This window comes from Lichenostomus cassidix, chromosome 4 (assembly GCF_008360975.1).
Source record: "Lichenostomus cassidix isolate B80296 chromosome 4, HeHo_3.0, whole genome shotgun sequence".
In the NCBI taxonomy this organism is placed as follows: domain Eukaryota; kingdom Metazoa; phylum Chordata; class Aves; order Passeriformes; family Meliphagidae; genus Lichenostomus; species Lichenostomus cassidix.
Genome location: NC_139484.1, coordinates 41,898,739 through 41,920,320, shown reverse-complemented (window position 1 = coordinate 41,920,320; position 21,582 = coordinate 41,898,739). Strand labels below are relative to the sequence as shown.

General features: G+C 36.2%; 1 protein-coding gene across 3 annotated transcripts in view; it reads right to left on the bottom strand.

Moving 5' to 3' along the window:
* Positions 1-21,582, bottom strand: part of FGL1 (fibrinogen like 1) — a 29,756-nt gene that overhangs the window by 3,434 nt on the left and 4,740 nt on the right. Inside the window, exons 1-7 of one of the 3 annotated variants that reach the window (XM_085058855.1) lie at positions 19,121-19,274; positions 14,407-14,480; positions 9,083-9,263; positions 6,492-6,651; positions 5,256-5,353; positions 4,235-4,323; positions 3,473-3,660 (exon numbers count right to left, since the gene is read on the bottom strand). In XM_085058855.1, the coding sequence (XP_084914981.1) occupies positions 3,473-3,660; positions 4,235-4,323; positions 5,256-5,353; positions 6,492-6,651; positions 9,083-9,263; positions 14,407-14,472 (782 nt within the window). In that variant the 5' untranslated portion in view covers positions 14,473-14,480; positions 19,121-19,274. Of the gene's footprint in view, positions 1-3,472; positions 3,661-4,234; positions 4,324-5,255; positions 5,354-6,491; positions 6,652-9,082; positions 9,264-14,406; positions 14,481-18,410; positions 18,501-19,120; positions 19,275-21,582 lie in introns of those variants that run through there. The other 2 variants (XM_085058857.1, XM_085058858.1) reach the window with 2 other exon arrangements.

Below are 21,582 nucleotides of genomic sequence, written 5' to 3'. Positions count from 1 at the left end.
TGTATGACAAAATCTGAATACCACCCTCAGTTTGCCTATTCACCTGTGGACTTCTCTTTACACATAGATGAATTCTGACAGCTAATTACACATATGTGTACCAATTCACTGGATTGGCAGCTGGAGCTGGCATTTTATTTGGCTATACAAAATCCGGGGGGTTTTTGTTGGTTTTTAACAGACTGAGGCAGAAATGTTGTTATATTTTATTAAATTCAGTGGTTGAAACAAACAAAAACCCTAGCAAAATCCAAAAGGCTTGAATAGGAACCAACACAACCTTGATACTTGCTTGGTTTCAACCACAACGAAGTTTAGATCTTTATGTGACCATATGGAGTGCAAACTGGCTGTTCTTTTTGCAGCATGTTATGATGAATCATCTTGATTTATCTGCCAATTCAGTATTTCATGATAAATGCTGTTAATATCTAGCTGTTGAACACCATGATGGATTTCAAAAACAGGCTTCAGAAAATATGCAAACAGAAAACATTCCAAATGAACCTTATGAATATTGTTACTGGCAAATTTCAGTCTTTTTGGCTTTGCTTGCACTTCGTTACCAAAGTTTTGGAGAGCTGAAATAAAAACTGTGATAAAAGCCCCACAGGAAAATTCTCATCTATATATGCTTATTTATTGCTTACAATTTTTAAGGTCAGTTTTAATGATGTGTTAATTAAAAGCTTATAAACTGTGGACATCAAAAGTGAGTTTGTTTTTGAGAACGACAAATTTGTGTCAGAGCTGACATAACCTTTCCAATCATACAAATTCTGTAATGAGCAGGCACTCTGCCTACTTTGAATCAAAATACAGATTTCATTAAAAGAATCGTAAGAAGGCACACCATAAATTTGGTCAACAGCAATATGAGCCAGTAAAAAGTCTTAATTAGTGCTGGGAAGTATGAGTAGAGAAAATTACAGTATTCAGCATTCAGGATCCAACTAGATGCTGTCCAAAGTAACTGGACATTCTAAATTAACAACTAGCATGTAATTATTGATATGATATTGTGAAACAAAATTCATTATTCATGAGTCAATAAACACCTTAATGTTAGCCTATATTTCTCCTATCTTTTCAATAGGCTAATATAAAGTAAAAAACTACACTGCAGTAGTTTCAAAAGTACAGTCAACTCTCAACTGTCCATGGATATTTTATCTGAATTTTATATTAACTGTGTGGTAGATATGGAGCGATGGGAATTGGTTCCCTGAAGAAGTCTTTGAATTATATCTGGATTTACTGACTCCACTATGTCCCCACATGAACATAGTTATGCAGTCTCTGGAATGATTGGTGAGGCAGGGGGCTTGAGTTAGTGATATCTGGCCCCAAGTTGTTGCCTACCAGATCCCTGATACCATCCATACATGGTATAACTAAAAATTGGACTGCTGGGAGAGAATAAGCTCCTGTCCAACTTGAATTGTTCACCCTCCTTTCAATAGTTATGAACGTACTGAGCTTTGCAATGCTCTGGGTGCTGGAAAGATTATGACCTGTGGCTAGTACCAGAGAGAACCCAGCTCTGTGGATTTGCAGTCAAGGTGAAAATCTCTGCGAGAGCTTTGCTTACAAAAGGGGCCATTTTGCTGCAGAAGTTCAGGACAACAAATGCTGAGCAGGAGCAAGACTGGTGGCTTTAAACTAGATCTTCGTTACTTCCATGTGGCCTCACATGTGTTGCATCCCTTGGTTTTCATATTATTTGGGCTTTTCTGTATTTCATTAGTCACAATAGCATAGAGCTGGCTATAAACAATTCCTTCATAGCTGGGAGCTCTGATACAAACCAGCCAAGAGCACTAATTCCTTCTATATTTGCTAATCTGTGCATGACAAATACGTGTTTCTGAGTGCTTTCCTTTCTCTGCCAGTACTGTTCTTTTGAGTAGGACTTACTGATGCTGGCATTTTCTAGTATTTTGCAGTTTTCAGTTTTATATTAGCCTTAACATAAAAAAGTCAATAACAAGATAGTGAAATAACACTATTAGTAACTAATTTTCATTATCCAGCTAGACTGTCACTTTAAGAGCATGAGCTACACAACCATAATAAACCATAACAAGAACTAGCCTAGTAGGAGTCAGCTATCTTTAGAAGTTATGTAGCACCAGCTACAAGGTATAAATAACTGTCAAGTTCTGCTGTACAGCTACTTTTGCAAAGTGGTCATTCTTTGGTCCAGATCAATCCAATATTTTTTTAAAAAGTTTTTAAAAGACAAAAACTGTATGCAGTGGTCTAAATGTGATTAGTGATTCACTCTTCATTAACTCCATGGCATTATATCAGTTTTTTGTGCTTTGAGTTCCAGATATTCCTTTAAATCTACAAAAGTTCTGATTTCATGGGAAAAGAATCTCCAACATAGTTGCCTTTCCCTTTTATATCTTAGCTTTCCTGAGAAATGCAAAAAAAACTTTGTCCACATATGACTTTTTCCAATGTCTCAGACATTCTGCTGACTGGCTATTCATGCAAATATATTAAAATGTATTAAAAGAAGTAGTTAATTGTGAAACACTGAGTTAAGAGCTACATCATGTCAGCTAAGGTGGTCACAGACTACTTATAAAAACAGTAATTGGCAAATCAAGAGTTAAAAAGAGAAACAAAGGATGACACAACACAAACAATGGAGTTGATCCAGCCTGGCACCTCTTGCCAAGTGAACTGAGATCACAGTGACAGAGTAGTATGCTTCCCTGAGCTGTATTTCAAACCTCCCTATTGCACAGCTAGATTGCAGAGTTTCTCTTCATGGCTATATTTATCTAATTAATTACAGAAAAGAACATAGCTGATCTGTACAGGCTGTGCTAAGGCCACCAGTTTTATCCTTTCTTTTTAATTTGGTATATTGCATGTAAGTAGAATTTTAAAATTCTTTTCTTGAACCCTATTTTAAAAAATCTCCCACTCAGTCCAGATATGCACAATGACAGAAACTGAGTGGACACATTACCATCTCCATTTAGAAAGAGTAACAAGAGTGAGATGCTGTGAAGTGAGGTGAAAAAAATGAGTCTTGATAAGCTGGCACTAGTTTAGCTTGTCAGATATTTGCAGTGCTGCCACATCTGGTCTAGCACAATGCAGGAGAAATGCAGGAGTGAAGTACAGCAGGGATACATCTGCAAACTCTACATGACCTACTTGTGTAAAAACCAGTTACCTTTACCTCAGAGGGGCAGAATTATCTCCTCCTCACTGCCTGATAACAAAGATGACCTATGGCAAATACCATTATCACAGACTGGCTTGAGCTGCACAGTAGGTGCTGCGCCTTCTAAGGACAGCCTCAGTCTTACCCACACTGAGATCTCTTCTAGGTGACACAGGCACACTGCAAATAAACAAACAATCCCAATCTATCTTCTACCATATGTTATTATTTTATGAATACACATGGAACAGAATACTTGACAGTACCTATATAAAATCAAAATACCTGTTAAACCACCAGCCAGCCTTTTCCTCTTCAGCACAGTTCCCTTCATAGTTGTCATTATCCTTGTCTCTAGTACTGAATTTCATTCCTCGATGATCAGCCCACCATTTTACTTCAGGATGAAATTCACCAGTAAGGGAATCACCAGCTGTACCAGAGTATTCACCACAACTCATCTCATAAGAATGCTAATAAAAAAATGTGAAGAAGGAAGAAAAATGAAATTCCAATATGTCTTTAGCTCTTAGCATGTCAGAGAGTGAAACCACAAAGAGGAACCTAATCTGTTCCATTTGCTGCTATTTTTATGCTAAGAAATGTCATGCCACTTAAATTCTGTGTACTAAATAATGAAAGGCTGTAAAGATGCTTAACAGGGATAAAACTTGTCATTAACCTCATGTATAAATGACCCAATAAAAATATCATTTGGGCTACTTTGCCGTATACATTAACAAATCTGAACATCTTGTACCATTATTGTTGGTACTGTCAACCAAAATAGAAAAACTGCTTTTATCCAAATCTGCTAAACCAATTGATTCATACATCTTACAGAAAATGTGAAATTAATGTATCAGGGTAAACCACATTTATAATCTATTTGAAAATTAAAAGCATGTGTAAGAAAGAAAATATGGTAATAGTTTTTACACAAATTCTACACAAACCTTTATGAAAATTAGGAAACCTATATATTTATTTTCTGTCTACAGAATCCAAGTTTTCATTAAAACCTTTAGTCATTTAATATTTTATTACCTCTTCTCCTGCAACTCGGAATCTTGCATACTGTGCAAAACGCCGTTCTCCTTCAAAATCAGTTAGATCAATTCTTAAAGTATAATTCCCTTAAAAAATAACAATACAAATGATTTTAGTTAAAGTAGGGTATCTTTTACTTTCCAGAACTGGGCATTATAGTAGAAGATTAAATAAAAAGTTTTTTATCATGAATCTCTATCACCTCAGCATACTTGATGGGGTTTTATCTTCTTTTTTAAATGCATTTAAAGCACATCTTGCTATTCTTTGCCTTTATTCACCTGAGCCAGCTCAGAAAATTTTAGAATTATTCCAATAGAGATTTTCAAATATAGAAAAAAAGTATGAAAAAAAAAAGGCTTTACAGGTTTTACATTTTAGTAAGATATTTGAGGTGGTAATGAAAACATACTGAAAACTGATCAATAAAATGTTCACCTATTAAAATTAGATTTAATTTTATAAAAGAGTTATACTAGGATCACATCCTGGTGGCACTGATTTCCATATGATTTAGCTGGCTAAGCCAATGGATAAGTTTTGTATGTGCAGCATTCTACAAAAAAGCAGAAGTTAGCTTAGATTGAGTGACTATTAGAAAGATGGAAATAACTTTCTACTACTGGCTTAATCAACAAGACTGGCCTAGAATTACTTTCATATAACAGCCCACACAGCTAAAAAGCCCCGACTAAATGTCTTGGTACAGTATATAGCTTACTCTAGATTGTTAGTGGTACTGACTGCAAAATGGATAAAGACAATTCTTTTAAGGTATATTTCTGTCTCCTTTTTCCTGTTTCACAGGGACTCTCTGTATGCCAGTGGCCTAAGGACAGTTTTGAACCTTCTGTGAGAAAACATATATTCAAATGTGGTTTTTTCCTGAAAACTGGAGAAGTCCATGCAGACTAACTACAGAACTCAGGATTTATGGTAACAAAAAGGGGTACAAAAATGGCCTGGAAAGAGCAAAGAAACAGAAACAATAAGAGTATTGTTGCAATACAAATCTTACCTTGGTTAGTCAAATAATGAAGATTTTTGTTTCCAAGCCAAAATTCACCATTTTTCAAAACAAAATTTCCAAAGCCTTCTTCATAGTCAGCCCAGACTCTGAAAAAGGAATAAATTACTAATTTATCAAAATAGCAAGTTTGTTTGGATGTTTTATTACACAATTATAGATCACAGAATAATTCAAAAAGGAGGAACCTCAGGAGGCAATCTAGTGAAGTGTCATCTCAAGCCGGAGTCAGCCATGAGATCAGACCAGGTTGTTCAGGGCTTGTCCATTCTGAATTTGAAAGCTTCCAAGGGTGGAGACTGCACTTTCTCTTTGGACAACCTGCTGACCCGTTTAATGGTAAAAAAGTTTCTCCTTATATCCAGTCTGGAGCTCTCTTGTTTCAACTTATGTACTTTGTTTCTCCTCCTCCCACAAGACACCTCTGTGAAGAACATTTTTACTCCACGAGCTCTCTAATTGTTGTCTTAGTGACCTTCTTGTAGGTACAGGCAGGTTGCTATTAAGTTCTGCTGAATCCATCCCTTCTGCAAACTGGACAAGCCTTAGCCTGTCCTCATAGGGAAATTGCTCCAAACCTTAATCATCTTGGTAGCCCTCTGCTGAACTCTGTAAGTTCATTATATATTGGAGTATTCTTCTGTAATGTATCTGACCATATTTTATAAAAGTCTTCTTCACTCACAAATGGCTTATTTTTTTTGGCTCACAGGACCAATGTTTTCACTTCTGGACGTTTCCCAAAATATGCATGAGTCTTGGCAAAAGCAAGGAGGTTAGGTGTGCACAAATCAAGTTCTCACCCATTTTATCTTTTCTGGGGACATTTTACTGTGAGCTATGAATTACTTATGTGGTGGGTTTCTCTCATACTTGCTTGCTGATGGTGTTTTGGTTCAAGCAGATTGCTTACATTTTAAAATTTTTAGATTCATACTAATTGCAAAAGACAAACTAGTCCTTGTCATGAAGAATCCTTGCTCCAACAAATGTTAATGCATCTGACATTGAAGTGTCTTCACATCAAAGGCACAGGTTGTCAGAAAAAGACTAGAAGGGATGGATGTCTCGCAGAAGACAGCCAGAGCAAGAGCTAGAAGTGGTATCTCATCTGGAGGCTGTACCACAGAATAACCATTCCTCCCTTTTATCTGGGATAACTGGGATAGCTCCATCTCGTTCAATGTTTCTCGACTTTGTTTCCAGTTTTAATTACCAAGTACCTACCTATCAAAATTCTGGCTGCCATCAGAACGTCTCTGAAAAACAGTCCAACCACCTCCTTCAGACATGTCACAGAATGCAAGGAATTCAGTAGGACTCTGCAGTGGTTTTATTTTATAAAATCCATTTTGCTTATGGCCTTCATTGTAGATTTCTGCACAGTCTGTTCAGAAATCATTAATTAGACACAACTTTTTTAGTTCTGTGCTTACTAGCAAAATTAGAAATCAAGTCGATAACAGTAATCAAGTCATGTTATGTAGTAGTCACATATAAACCAGGCTAATAAAAAAAAAAATCTCTGCAAATACACTCCTTTGACTTTTGGGCATTTTTTGGTACTTGTGTTGCTTTGCAACTTTACTGAGCTGTAATTATTTTGTTATATCTTTAAAAGAATATATTTCCACCATGAAATCTTATAATTTTTATTTCTACTTGACTAGCAAAATAATGTCTCTGTTTCAAGTGGTGTCACTTTCAATTTACAGTGGTATCATCCATATTAGAATCCTGTTACAAGCATAAAATTACATTTAACACACACCTTTAAAAAAAACATACTTCTATGTCCAGAAAGTTTGCAGAAGTGCCTAAAACAGAAGTATGGAATCTCCAGTACTAAAAAACTGAAACAATTGTGAGGCCTGATTCTCCTGTCCCTTCTACCAAATAGGTGCAAAAATATAAAGAAGACTATGCCCAAAAAGTGCACTGTATGTGTAAAATGATACCACTTTGACTTGATACCATTCACAGTCTGGTTTGCATTGCTCTTGATGAATATAATTTGCAACAATAACAAAATTCAGAGCTCATGGAAATATTACAGCAATGTAATTGCATAATCTTATATTTTTTCCTCTAGGAATTAAGAAATGAAAGGAGTTCTTTGTTTATATGTAATCTACCATCAAGCAGTCATACAGAAAAGATGTATAATTTTCAGCATTTCTGTTTTTCCTGGCCATGGTAGAGCTGATTAACTAAGGAATTCATGGAATTGGCTGAACTTCCAGGCCTGGTTGGAACTTTATGAACTACTATATTTCTTTTCAGTGAAAGTGTCAGTGAAGATCAGACATAGAAAATAAACACTTTATACTGAAAACAAATAGCTGTGCCAGGATTTGAATAAACTCTAATAGAAAACATGATTTAAATAACAGCTAAGTTGTCTTTCGAGAGAATGTGTGATTGCCTTATAGAAAATAGCTTTTCTTGTCCATTGATTTCTTAGTAGGTTAGCAAAACACAAATACATCTTAATTTTTAACACATGTGTATAGTGTGAAATTTCCCCTTCACTATCTAACTCAAATTATCCAGCTCTGTTTATATTAAAATGCTACAGCAATTTGAGAAAACAATGCAGTATGGACAAGGAAAAGCATTTTCCAAGATGTAAGAAAAGTGAAAAAAAATGGAGGAAAAAATAATCAAAAACGGGAATAAGTTAGATCTGTTTTTTAGAATAACATTATAAAAGAATAAATTGATGCGTATGGTAAGAAAAGACAAATACCTTTCAGAGAAATGTGGGCTTAATAATCTTTTCCAGTAACAAATGAGTCAGCCCTAATAATAAAAAATAAAGGGTTCCAGGTTGCTGAGTACATAAACACACAGCTAAAATTTAAAGTCAGATTTCCAACTGCTTTTAATTTCATTTTACTGGTGTTTTATTATATTTGATGCCTTGGGACCGAATGTTACATATGTTGGTATTTCTTCCAGGAGCATAAGCACTACAAGTGTACTCAAACAAGGCTATTAAAAATGATAGTAGTTTAGACTTTCTAGCACTGGACAGCTAGAAACAAACACCATCTAGGGGTCAGACTCCCAAATTGTGTTTTCAATCCAACTATTGTTTTGGATGGTGTTTTGTTATTTTAAGAGTTTGGGTCTCACTGCAGCTCCTGTGAGCTTTCCACTATAGAAGGAGTGGATCACAACCAGAATGCTGGTGAGATTACAAAAACAACTTCAAAACAGTATTTTAGAAGCTGTGATGTCATGAGCTGAATCCAACTCAGTCAAAGTGCAACACAAGAATATTATTGAAGTGAGATGCAAATGTCAATATGCCAGGCTTATGTGTGTAAATATGGATGTCTCAGGGACTTTACAGATTGGAACAAAGTCAATGTGTGCTTGTAAACCAGGCAACTGTTTGAATGTATGAATGTGAACTAATCCTGTTAGCTCTTTTTGAGATTTAGAACTTCTGTGATAAATCAAAGAACAGTGTTTAGAAATCTGTAACGGCTGATTAACATTTTGTGAAAGACTATTGTTGGCTTTTATTTGTTGTATTGCTGATATTTATGCTTAATTTTTCCACTGATTGTTTTTTAATTATGCACTATTAATAAATCAGTAAACTTCTTAGATCCTGATTTGATTTCTAGCATCTGACATTAACAATTTTTCCCTACACAGCAGGTCTAGGTAAAAGCTGAGCACTGTATTTTAAACAAACATTATTCTATGATGAGGTTTAAAACAATAACTCAATAGGCCCAATTGTGCTAAAGCTTCTGGGTATCATTACAATGAATGGAAATGAAAAGAATAGCTTCATTTCTAACCTGAATACTGTCTTTTTCCTCCCAAGTCAATGACACTGTTTTCATCTTCTCTGTCACTGTACTGAATCTCTTTCTTCTCTAAGAGCTGTATAATTTTTAACTGCTGCTGCTTCACACGATGTTCCAGAAGCCTCACCTGGCCCTGAAGTAGTATCTGCTCTTGAAAACATTTCTGTAAATCCTAGAGAGGAAAACATCTTACTGTAAAATCAACAATTTTTTTGTGATATTTAACATGTGACACAAAAAGCCAAACAACCAAAACGTAAATAAAATTTAACTTGAATGAAACATTTTGGTCACTACATTGACTTCCACCTCTATTGCTACCTCTGTTTAGAATCTTTTCATCTATATTACTAAGTGTAATACATAAAACATATTATGAACACTTCACAAACAGACCTTCTCCTTAGTGCTACCAGCTCTAACTGCAACCATGCAGCATGGACTTTGGAGAAAAGCACTATAATAGAGGCCCTATCATCAGGATGGCTTATTCTCTATCATCTGCCATGCACAGAGATGTGCTATCCAGTAAATCCTGCTACTAACATTGTGAAGGTTCTAAAGAGTTTTAAAGAAATGCAGTCCACATGGATATGTTTTCAACTTCATTGTGCATTTTTCAAATGCTTTTAAATGACACACTTCTTATGATAAGAATCCTAACATTGCCAACATAAATACTGTTAAGCTCATTTTTGGCATGCTAAAATAGTCCCTAAGAAGCTGTGAATTAGCATGAAAAATAAAAGTTAAAACAAAAGTTAATGTTGCACTGTGACTTGTACACTTAATTTTGCCATGCAGAGTGGTTGAGAAATGTGGCAATTCTGATACAGCAATACCTAGCACTCACTTGACCCTCAAGATCTGGAATAGCTACTCCAAATTCTGACATGCTGAATGCATGCTGAGCAATAAGTAATTGGTTTTAGATTAAAGACTATGGAAAAATAGCCAAAGTGAACAGAACCTGAGCTAGGGAGCTTAAATTCAAACAGTCTGTACAGTTTAAAACAGTTATTATAGAAATTTGATTTCAGTGTGAGGGAGAAAAGCCTTTGGAAACATGACACAGGTTTTGCATCAGTAACACTATCTGCAATTTTACATGAGCCAAGCTTGGTCGCTATGGTTCTTGTAAAAGAGCACAACTAGCACTGTAAAGGCAAAATCAAAGGGTGAATTTCTGGAAATCTGACATGTAAGATCAAGTTTCCAAGTTATAGTAGTTCCAAATTGGTGCTACCTTACTTATAGGGAACATTATTAACATACAGACCTGCAATATTTGCCACCCATATGGAATAATGGATATCTCCGAATGTCGCCCTATCACACTGAGCTATACAAATGTCTGCAATAGCACACTGCTGTGCACAGTGAGGTGTCTGCACCACAGTGGTGTCTGCATACTTAGGTTCACATCAAGCTCAGGCTTCACCCATTGTCCAAGAACACTCCCAACAAAATGTTCCATTTGACTGCAGTATTGGGTTACGCTGAAAAATTTCACCATCAGGCTGTGCAGAACAATCCTGAATACAGACTTCTGCCTTAAGTTTTACTGGAGTGTATCAGACTTGCTTTAATTCATCCTTAACTGCAATCTAATACACATAGTGGAATAAAAGAATGGAAATATATATATATATATATATAGTTATGCCATATATATGTAGCACAACTAGGCAGTTAGTCAGAGACGTGTTCGAGAGGGAAAGGTTCAGCAGCCTCTCTGTGTTCGGGCTGCCCACGTCGGGCCCGCGGGTGTGTCCGCAGAGCTGAGCCGTGGGCTGGCCGAGGAGGTGCTGAGGAACCATGGCTACGCTTGGCCACAAGGGGACGCTGCAAGGCCAGAGGCACATTTACCGAACACCTTTTCAGAGGGACACAGCAGCCAATGACCTAGTAATATCCCGAAAGTCCTATCTTATTTAAGAACCTTCCCTTGAGTTGTTGATAGCTAAATTGATAGCTATATGAGATGCCTAGCATATCATCCTTTTCTTCTAGCAGGAAACAAGAGAAGAAAATAGCAAAAATATATGGACATGCAGAAACAAAGTTGCTACAGTGGCTTAGAGGGTTGCACTGTTTAATGTGGGACACATTGCATATTACAAAGAAAATATGCACTATTTATTGTTCAGCCTTTCCAGGGTCTCAATTGTATCTGCTGCTTCATACAAACCCTTCACAAAAGCTGTATTTTCAGTTCAGTGGGAATGAATTCAATGGGAAATTCAGAAGAGGCTTCTTTGACAGGTGTCTGCAAACTGACAGTCTAGTCCTGTGTGCATAGAGAAAATTACAGGGGACTTTAGAGCTTTAGAGAGAGAGAAAGAGATGCACAGGTGGATTGAGAAAGAGCAAAGAAATTTTTAAAATATTGAAATATTGAAAAATATTTCCAGGCTCACTCTGATGAGCTAATGTTAACTATAAAAGTAAAGCTGTAAAAAAAAAATCCCATGTTCCCAGTCAAATATTAATTCTAATCATATTAAGTTAAGACTGATAAAGAAGCCACCATGCCACACTTTCCAGTTTTACTGAGAAGGTTAGCCTGTATCAGTCTGAACTCAGTACTCACAACCTTGGAGAATATGGTAAAATGCTATAGGAGAAACCTGGAAACAGTGGCCCCTGTTGCCAGACCCTTGCAATTTCATAGACAAGACTGCAGGTGGGTAACCTCTTTAATATATGGCAAGATCTGAGCCACAAAGAGCTACTTTCCACTCTGCAAAGAGCAAGAGATGACATATTTGAGGAGAGGCAGCTACAGGCATTTAAGTGTGTTTCTTTCAGGTGTAGTAGAAATGCATCTATCAGTTCCCCTTTTCATACTGCTAAAAGCCATTCTCCTACTGTGATTAAATTATATAATGGAAGTATAGAACTTCTCAAAAACTATTATCATTCCTCAGAAAAACTTGGTATCTAAATTCAGTATGACACTCCATATGTCACAATAAAAGGTCCCTTCCTTTGAACCAAATTAAATACAAGTCTGCAACAGGCTACGTCTCTAAATATTATTCTTAAACTTGCATTAAATTCCATATTTTCTTACTGTTTACTTTAAAATTATGAATTAATTCATAAGAATGAAAAACTAACTATGAGCTGATTCTCATGTACTTTACAGACTATACACTCATGATAGGTGAACAGCAATGTAGCTACATTACACACAGCAATTTCCTGATTAAAAAGGTTCCAAGCTCTCAGTGCTTAGGAAGTGACAGCAAATTGGAAGTGACACTCAAGACATGACTAGCCATACTGAATAACTACAGCAAAAGAAAAAAAAGGATTGAGCAGAAATCAAGTTTTGAAAGAAACCTACATATGAAAAGTACTGGTATCTGATACTTTGCTTTCTCTCCCTGACTTCAGCCTTCTCATTGATGTCTCTCTCTGTCAACTCCAGACAAATCCCATTAGACTTTGCTGCTGAACAGCAAAACCACAGTTCTCGTATTTGGAATTCCATGTCTATTTTTCTCATGGGACACTCACAATGTAACTGTAACTTCAGGCTGGATCAATGAGGCTTTAAATCTTCAGTTTACCAGACTGTTATTTCAATGTGCTACTACACCTTTTTTTCACAGGATAACCCTTTTAAAATCATTGGAGTTAAACCTGTGAACAGCCACAGTAATATAGAAGCAAAATGTAAATTAGGATTATAAATCAACAGCTACAACATTTTGCCATTCCAATTGTTAGATATGGACTAAAGTTAAATCATTATAATGTCGAAATACTCAACAAAATGTGAATTTTATTGTGGCTGTCTCCAGTGCACAGTGGTGCCCACTGACTGAAACCAGACTGAACACAACCTGTTCTGTCTGTTTCAGTGAAGCAACTGTTTGCACTACACATTGAGAAGCAATTATCTAACAACTGCTGACAGCTCTGCTCTTGGGCACACAGTCCCACATTTAACCAGTTGCTGCAATTAATGTGCATTCACTTTCATTATTGTGGGAATTATTTAGCAGCTAGTGACCTTCCATTAAAAGTATTGCTATAAATTAGACTCAGAAAACTATAAAAATAGAAAGTTTTTACTTGTGGTGCTATTTCCTAATTTTTTTAGAATATAAACTAGCTCCAAAATATCTCTATATTAAGATTAGTGTTTTAATGAGATTAAAATGTGAAAACTTCGAGATGAAGGTCAGAATATTGCCATTTTTTACTCAGAAGGTCAGCTAAACTCTACAATATTCCAAATGAAAAATAATAATTAAAAGAAATAAGTAAATGCATTTAACTGTAATGTCTCTTTTCTCAGTAGGCCTCTGCAGAAATTAGTGTTATTTTTTTCCACTGAGCAGAAGTGATTACAGAGGCAGGTGCTTCCTATTCTGCCTCTATAAAGCTACTTATCTGAACAAAAGTTTTCCATAAGGTACTTCCACTTAGGCAATTATGAATCAAGAATTCAATCCCTTTATGTATCTGCTATTTAGGACCAGAATATCAAACTAGTAAGGACAGCCAAGATAGGCAGTGCAGGGTCAGTGAGGCTAGAGATATTTTAAACTGTGAAGTGTGATTGTGTTAGGATTTTGTAGGAGAAACAGAATATATAGGAGAAGGTTTTGGGAGCTTGAAGTGAAGGAGCTTTGATCATTGCTTCTGAGTGTGAATTATAACGTAGTTACAAGGAAACAAGTAAGAACATGAAGTTGAAGGATCTTGCTTGAGAAAAAGATGTATGGCAAGTGAACAAGGTGGAAAAGGACAGAAGCATTGTGTATATCAAGTGTCAGTGACCAGAAATACCACTGCTGCAGCCAACTGTTTTAGGAGTTCCTTGGCTTTGGCTTTCTGTAAGTATGCTGCTCAAAACTACAGGTGTTATTCTGAGTTAGCATTACCCCTGGATGGTATTATAACCATCTTGTGTGCCTTCTGTACAAAGGGCCTCAATGCACCATATGATATCTTTTTAGGAGAGATATGTTGTCTCCTGTTTCATATCAGATCAGGTCACAAACTGACTGGATTTCTTTCTTTGGTGCCATTGCCTAGTGATTTACCTTCCATTGTAAATTTATGCATTTTTTTCCTCTTTCCTTATTGGAAACTTGTCCCCACTTAACATAATTTGAAGTTATTTCCTCTTTCTTTAATTTTTTTAATGAATTCCAATCTTTTCCATCAAAGGTTCTGCCATCCCATGTAGAGGTTATGAGCACTATGGAGGACATGTGCATTGTGAGCACTATGGAGAGCAAGGCATGCAGTGTTTAGAAGAAACTCTGTAAATGAATTTAATTACTAGAACTTACAGAGCAGCCAATGACATCCATCAAGCTAGCTGCAAGGACAAAATCAATCATTATCAAAATCTTCATTTTGGAAGCTGTGAAGTAGAGGAACAAAGGAAATTCTAGTTAGCTTAAACATAAAACCTAAATATTCACACTTGGCATCTTAAATCTTATTCAAAAGAGTCTATTTAACCTACAATTCTTTTCTTACAAATTGTAAATATAATGTATTTGCAGGCTTCATTACAAATGTTTAAAATAGTCTGATAAAATACAACTCCAAAAGACAGTAAAACCAGAATTTATCCTTTTATGCCACTTTGTATTAGAGCTCTCCATGTATTTTAGGACAACTATTCAAGATTCAAACTCAAATATTTTATTTTCAAGACAAAAGCAAAAAAAAAAACATTCTAAAACAAGCTGAAAAGCAGGGCAATGTTCCTTGTTGGTCCTTTAAATTTGTGAGAAAGCTCTCTGTCATAGACAAGTAATTAAAATCTGAATTTTGCTTGTTGTCCTTGAGCTAAGGATTTGTGCAACTTTTGTGCACCAGAAGAGGATCAAGATGATTTTACTGTTATAGAGTAATTTGGGGGAAGAATCTAAAACAGTTATCAGCTTTTATTCTAATGGAGACATGGATGACATCTTTAAACTGACAGCTATGGATCCATTGTACTGTATGATCCATAGCATTTTAAACCCCATTGTTTCATATGAAAATTATTTTATAGGCCAAACCAATCACCACTATATTTCACTGCCTTGCAAACACTAGTTGATAGAACTTAAAAATATTTTTGTAAGACAGATGTGTGCTTTTCAGTTCACAGAGGAGAAACCAAGGCCTCCAATCAGTAAAATGTTTAGATTATGCTTAAACATATCCTGAATTACTTAAACTGCTACAAGCTATCAACTGAGGAATATTTCTTTTTGTTTTTTAACTACAAATATTTTCATTTAGCACAGGCTAACACCTGTTTAAACCAGAATATGTGTCCACTTTGCTTTTCCTGCTTATTAAACTGAATCATCTAACTACATAGAATCATAGAGTTATTAAGGAAAAGGTCTCCAAGATCATTGAGTTAAACGATTAACTGAATACTGAGAGGCCCACCACTAAACCATGTCCCTAAGCACCACATCTACATTTTTTGAATGCTTCCAGGGATGGTGACACTTTAAAGAATTTGGGGTTAGACAAAGTGTAAGATTAACAATAGAGATTAACAATTCAATACCAGCATGTGCTTATTGAAACACCAGCTTTACGAAAATTTTCACTCATGTTACTACAGGAATTAATATAAAACATCAGTGGAAATTTTGCAGACTGTGCATTTTACTGTACAAAGATAAGCAAGGTGCTTATGAGAGGTACGTTTTTAAGTTCATGTAAAATTGGACAAGTCCAACTGTATTTTCACCAGTCTCTGAAAACATCTCTTCATGCAAGACTACAAATTACAGCCCAGACAAATTTCAGATTTCAACAGCTACCTATAAAATACTTACGATGCTTTTTAAAATTACATTTATTTAAGTAAGTAACATTGGTTTGGTGTTTGGTTTTTTTTTACTTCCAACGTTTGCTGGTTTGAAAGTATCATATCCAAAAGCACAGAGTTTTGAGGCCCAAGTGTATCTGTATAAAGCTCATTATCCCACTTCTTGCACAGGACTGACGCACACACAAAGTGTTGAGGGTACTCTGTACCCTGAGCATTGACCCATGTTACAGAAGCTCAGAAGTCTTTTTAGGCATTTTGGATGTATACAAGGTCTATCACTAAGCTGCAAAGCACCATACTAAGCTGATGTCTACCTCTGAGGATTCCAAAGGAATCCATTAAAAATTATCTACAAAGTGTGTCTTCAGTAAAAACGTGAACTGAAAATCCTAGGCAAAGTTACTTCTATGCCATAAACTTTCTGAATTTAAAACTAAGTTGTCCTTCATGCTGACCAAATAAATGTTGCATCATTTGAATTAGAAACTTTACTAGAATTCAGTGCAACAAGTTCTGATTTTGTTTGAAGTGGCAAATCCTATGAACTACAGGCTTAAAAAATGGGTGGTGGGGTGTGTGTGTATGAGGAATCTGCAGGAATTGCCTGGCAATTAATCTGTTATTTAAATGTCAGAGGTTTCTGCCATGATAAAACATGCACTTTCACCGTACAACACTCGTAATTATAGCTGTTATGGCCACTTCTGTTCTGAAAGCAGCTGTTGCCATCTGTTGGGATGACACTGTCTGTGACAGGAGTGACCAAAGAGTACATTAGCTATCTGGACAGCCTGCAAATGATCTGTCTCTGATAACTGCTGTCCTGACTCCTTGCATATTTTAAATATGTTTTCTAGGAAAGAAGGCACTCTATTTTTTTCACTGGAAGACTCATATTTCATATGTTCTACTTCATCCCTGTTATTTCAATTATGAAAGCACAGTATTCTCCCCCACATTAATTTTTGAACTGTTCTATGATGATTTCACTGACTGTGAATGCCTGAATACCACAATCAATCTTAAATGGATTGCACAGCTTTACAACTACAGTATTCTTATTTTTTAAAATAAGTCTATCAGGAAATTCTGCATAATGTTCAGAGAAATTTATGCTTGTAAAAAAAAAAAATAGAAGACTATGAGGCACAATCAAGTCAGGTAAGTCCCTTACAGCACATATGAGCTACTACGAGCAAGCTGCAGAAAAGGAACAAATAGCTGAGGAATTCAGAGTGTGTGCAGTTGGTTCAGTTTGTTGTCTTTAGATGAAGTCACCTTTCTATTTAAGGATGCCTCTTTCTAAAGCATGTTTCTCTTGTGAGAAACTTCATAAGGACTGCACTTGGGAGACAGCATATGTCAGCTTTAGTACTGAACTAAGACATGCTCAAAAGACATACGGAAATATAATAATAGTCTCATAAATAAATTTCTAAATATGATGATTTAAATAAATTGAATGAATATATGGTAAATGTATTTTAATCCTGGAATTTCATTTTTAAGAAAGCAAGCTGGACAGTAAACACAAGATGGGGTATTAATCCTGTAGCCACTCACAATATAAACTCACTATGAATGTAAGACAAGAGGCTTATAAAGCGGGAGAAACTGAGAGCTCCATTTGGCAGACCTATCAGTCAAGAAACAGGGAAGACTAAACCAGAAGAGACACAGGGTAAAACACCCCCAGAGTGAGCCTCTAGTAGGGTGGGGAAGACAAAAGTCTTTGTGCCACTGTCCTCCAAAAAAGAGAAAAGGTCAAAAAGACTAGGAAGAGATGTGAAAACTCAAGCTTTGAAAGGAAATGGGAGATGGAAAATTGATTCTCTGCTTCTGTCACTGCCCAGCAGGGAGACCCAGACAAGGAAGAGGACAGTCAGCAGTGCTGGTCCTGGACCTTGCACCTTTGAACCAGTTTTTCAGCAGGTATGAACTCCTGTAGTTTGTCTATCTCACCATTGCAGTGACAGAGTGGTCAACCCTACAATGACAAGAAAAGTGGTAAATAGGGTCAAGCCACATACATGCTCAAAGTACTGTGACATAATACCAAAATCAACAGATTCAGACATGGAATTAATGTGGGGAACTTCTACTTAGTTACCCACATTTCTAAAAGAAGTTTCAGTAGAGGTTGTATCAGTAACAGCTCTCTGAAGGTGCATATCCATGGTATTTAGTAACAGGCAAAGATGAAGTTCTGTTCGAGAGAAGCTTAACATCTTGCTCTAGGAAGACTGCTTTGAAAGTCAGTTTCTTAAACTAATTTCTTCAGTCCTTAAATATTTACCCTTTTTATATAGTGATTTGCTGACAACACACAATTGAATAAAATCCTTCACTCAAAAAAATCTGCAAAAAATTACAAATTTTAATCTGTCACAGATGAACCCAAAGAGTTAATCAGTGTTGAGAGACTCCCAAGACTTTTTTATAACACCTGTGTTGATTTAACAAAAACAAAAAAACCCCCACAAATTTGTACAGGGGATATACCTTTCCAGGAAAATCTTAATCTCAGACAGTAGACATGCAGATTAATTATCACACATCATACTAGACTGAGGAAAACTTGGTGTTATATTTTCAAGTATTTTCAAGTGTCTAAATAACAAATTGCTAAATAGAATTGATGACATTAAAGTTCTGTGCTATGAAAATTTTGAACCATTAGAATATTCTTATATTTTTGAATTTAAGAGATAGCAAACTAGATGGAACATCATTGCCTATTCCTGTTGGCACAGTGTCAATAAGAATTGCTTTGCTAATAAATACAATCATAGTAAGAGAGAATCTACCAAAAGGATAGGTAACAACTGGAAAGTTTTTTGTTTGCTTTCTTAAAATTCAAATGATTAAACTCATGCACAAATTTTGCTTCGTTTAAGTTTGGTGGTGTTACAAAAATTGCCATTTTCCTCATCAGAAAAAAAATCATGATTTGCTTTACTTTTAGCTTTTAAAAGCAGCCTTGTTGATACAGCCATATCGTAATGTAAATTTAGAAACTGCAGATTTGAATATTTGCTTTATTAACTATCTAGAAATACAGGAAAATAGCTAGATCCTGGTAAAACATTCATACATCAGCAGCAGCACTGCACCACTTATATAGCCTTCAAAAACACATTACTTTTAAACCATAACTAAAGAAATTAGCCAAACTTCTTCCTTCTTCCCTCATAGGTACCTTAAATGTTTACCTTTAACTTCTGGATAGAACTCACTGCTGTTAAATCTTCTTAAGCTGATGCAAAAAATTCCAGAGCCCTTCCCAAGCTGCGATTGTTTTTGCTATTAAATGCTGTAGAGTTGAGGCTTACATCTGCTATGAGTCACCAGGCTGGAATGTTACTGAGAAGTTGCAGTTATCAAGACTAAATTGCAACATAAGAAGGAGATGACGGTAATTCTGTGCCTAACACAACACTTTTGAAATAAAAACAAACCAAAAATAACAAAGGATCATCCATTCCCTTTCACTGTTGAGATCCAGGAAATTGCTGTCTGTATCATACTCAGCTTTCTACTCCAGTCCTTTCTACAGTCAGAGTCTAAATCTCTTAGACTTCAGAGGTACATAGAGAGCATAACTGACTCAACTGATTTAAGAAAAAAACTCATGATCACTCAGACTAGAAATTACATGTTAGCGGTGTAACAAAAAGAGAAATATTCTAAAAAAAACTAACCCAAAACAACAAACACAGTACAGGCAAAGCGGAAGGGAATGAGAAAAAAGGACAAAAAATCTTTCTTGATGTCAGTATTTTTTAGTTGAGGCCCTCAGAGGCACAGCATCTCAGTAACTTTGTTACACAAAATCACTTTCTATACAAGCTTTTTAGAGCAAGACAAATACATTAGAGTGTTTTAAAATGCAATTTGTTTTGTGTGTTTGCTCTTCTTCTATGCTGGCTCTTCCCAAAAAGTTCAATAAATGAGTATGCTTAAAGGAATGTGCTGGAAGAAAAGAAGTCTTAAGGAAATATTGAACAATAGCAATAAAACGAGCTTTACATTCCACAATATCAATACAGAATCATAGAATGGTCTGAGTAGGAAGGGACCTTTAAAGGTTCCCTAGTTCCAAATCCCCTGCTATGGGCAGGGACACTCTCCACTAGACCAGGTTACTCAAAGCATCCAACCTGGCCTCAAACATTTTCAGGGATTGGGCATCCACAATTTCTCTGGACAACCTGTTTCACCACCCCTCACAGTAAAGAACTGCTTTTTAATATCTAATCTAAACCTACTCTCTCTCTGTTTAAAGTCCTACTCCCTTGCCCTGCCACTACATGCCCTTGTAAATGGTCTCTCTCCATCTTTTTCTCAGAATCCCAGAATATTTTGAGTTGGGAGGGACCCACAAAGATTGTCAAGTCCAGCTCTTAAGTGAATGGCCTGCATGGGGATCAAGCTGCAACCATGGCATCATTAGCACATACACTTAGACCAATTGAGCTCATCTTAGGGTCTTGTAGGTGCCCTTCAGGTACTTCCTATTGAAGAGTAATATTGTTGCAAGCTTCCCCAGAATAATTTATGGCGCATTACTTGGAATTTGGTTACTTGGTAGTATTTCTCTTTACTCATTATGTTACATCAACTAATTAATTTCATATTCTGGATTTAAAATATTTATTAATTATAATAAATTACTCCTGAGAAGCCCACACTAAGAATCATTCAAAAATTCAAAATCATACAGCAAGTATTTTTAACTGAGATTCTTATTATGACTAATGGCTTTTTCAAGGAGGGACATACCTGTTTATAGTGTGACTCCTAACAAATAGTTACTCAGTGGGTGGGCTCTGAATTTAGAAAGAGGAAAAAAGGCATAGCATTTTAAAAGACTTGGACAGACCAAATCTTGCTCTGGCAAGGCAACACTCTGCTCCACACAACCCATCCCTTGGGCCTGTACCCCAGCCCCTGCAGGGGCTGCCAATCCTGGGCATACCAGAAGCCATGCTCCACACCCTCCCCCTGGAGCCCCTAACCCAGCTCCCTGAGCGGCTACCAGACCCCAAGTCCCACCTGGGGGAAGGGCCCAAGAAAGCCAAAATGTACTTAAGCCAGAGCACAATGCAAGCATATTATCTTGACCCTGCCTCCCTTGGGTTTTGATCAGCTGAAACACTGCTGGAACCAGGAGTATAGCTATATTTGTTCTTTACTGTATCTCTTCTCCCTTTTGGTTTCTTCTTTTGCCATTTGGTATTTCAGTATTCCTTTGAAAAAATCTATATCAGTTTAACTGAGTCCTGCTTAGTCAAGTGCCAGCAACTTTCTTTTATGTACTGTCTCACTTATATACAATAATCTTGCACCAGTGTATTAGAATAGCTATGAAACAAGATTAAATTTAAAATTACATGCTCTTGGCAGTACAAATCCCTAAAGTTCACAAGATGTTAATGACTGACCTCTTCGAGGGAATTCCACTTATTCATGGAAAAGCATATGAAGTATATGAAGAAGTTCTGTTGTACCAAACACAACAGAAATCAACAAAAAAAGGCAGGATCAATGTTCACTATTCCAATTCTCCACTTATGGGTTCCTGATTTTTTGTCTCACTCTACAACACTGTTGCCTTCTTCCTGTATTTCAGCTTCTGCTTCCTTCATTGTATTGATTATTCATAATATTTTAC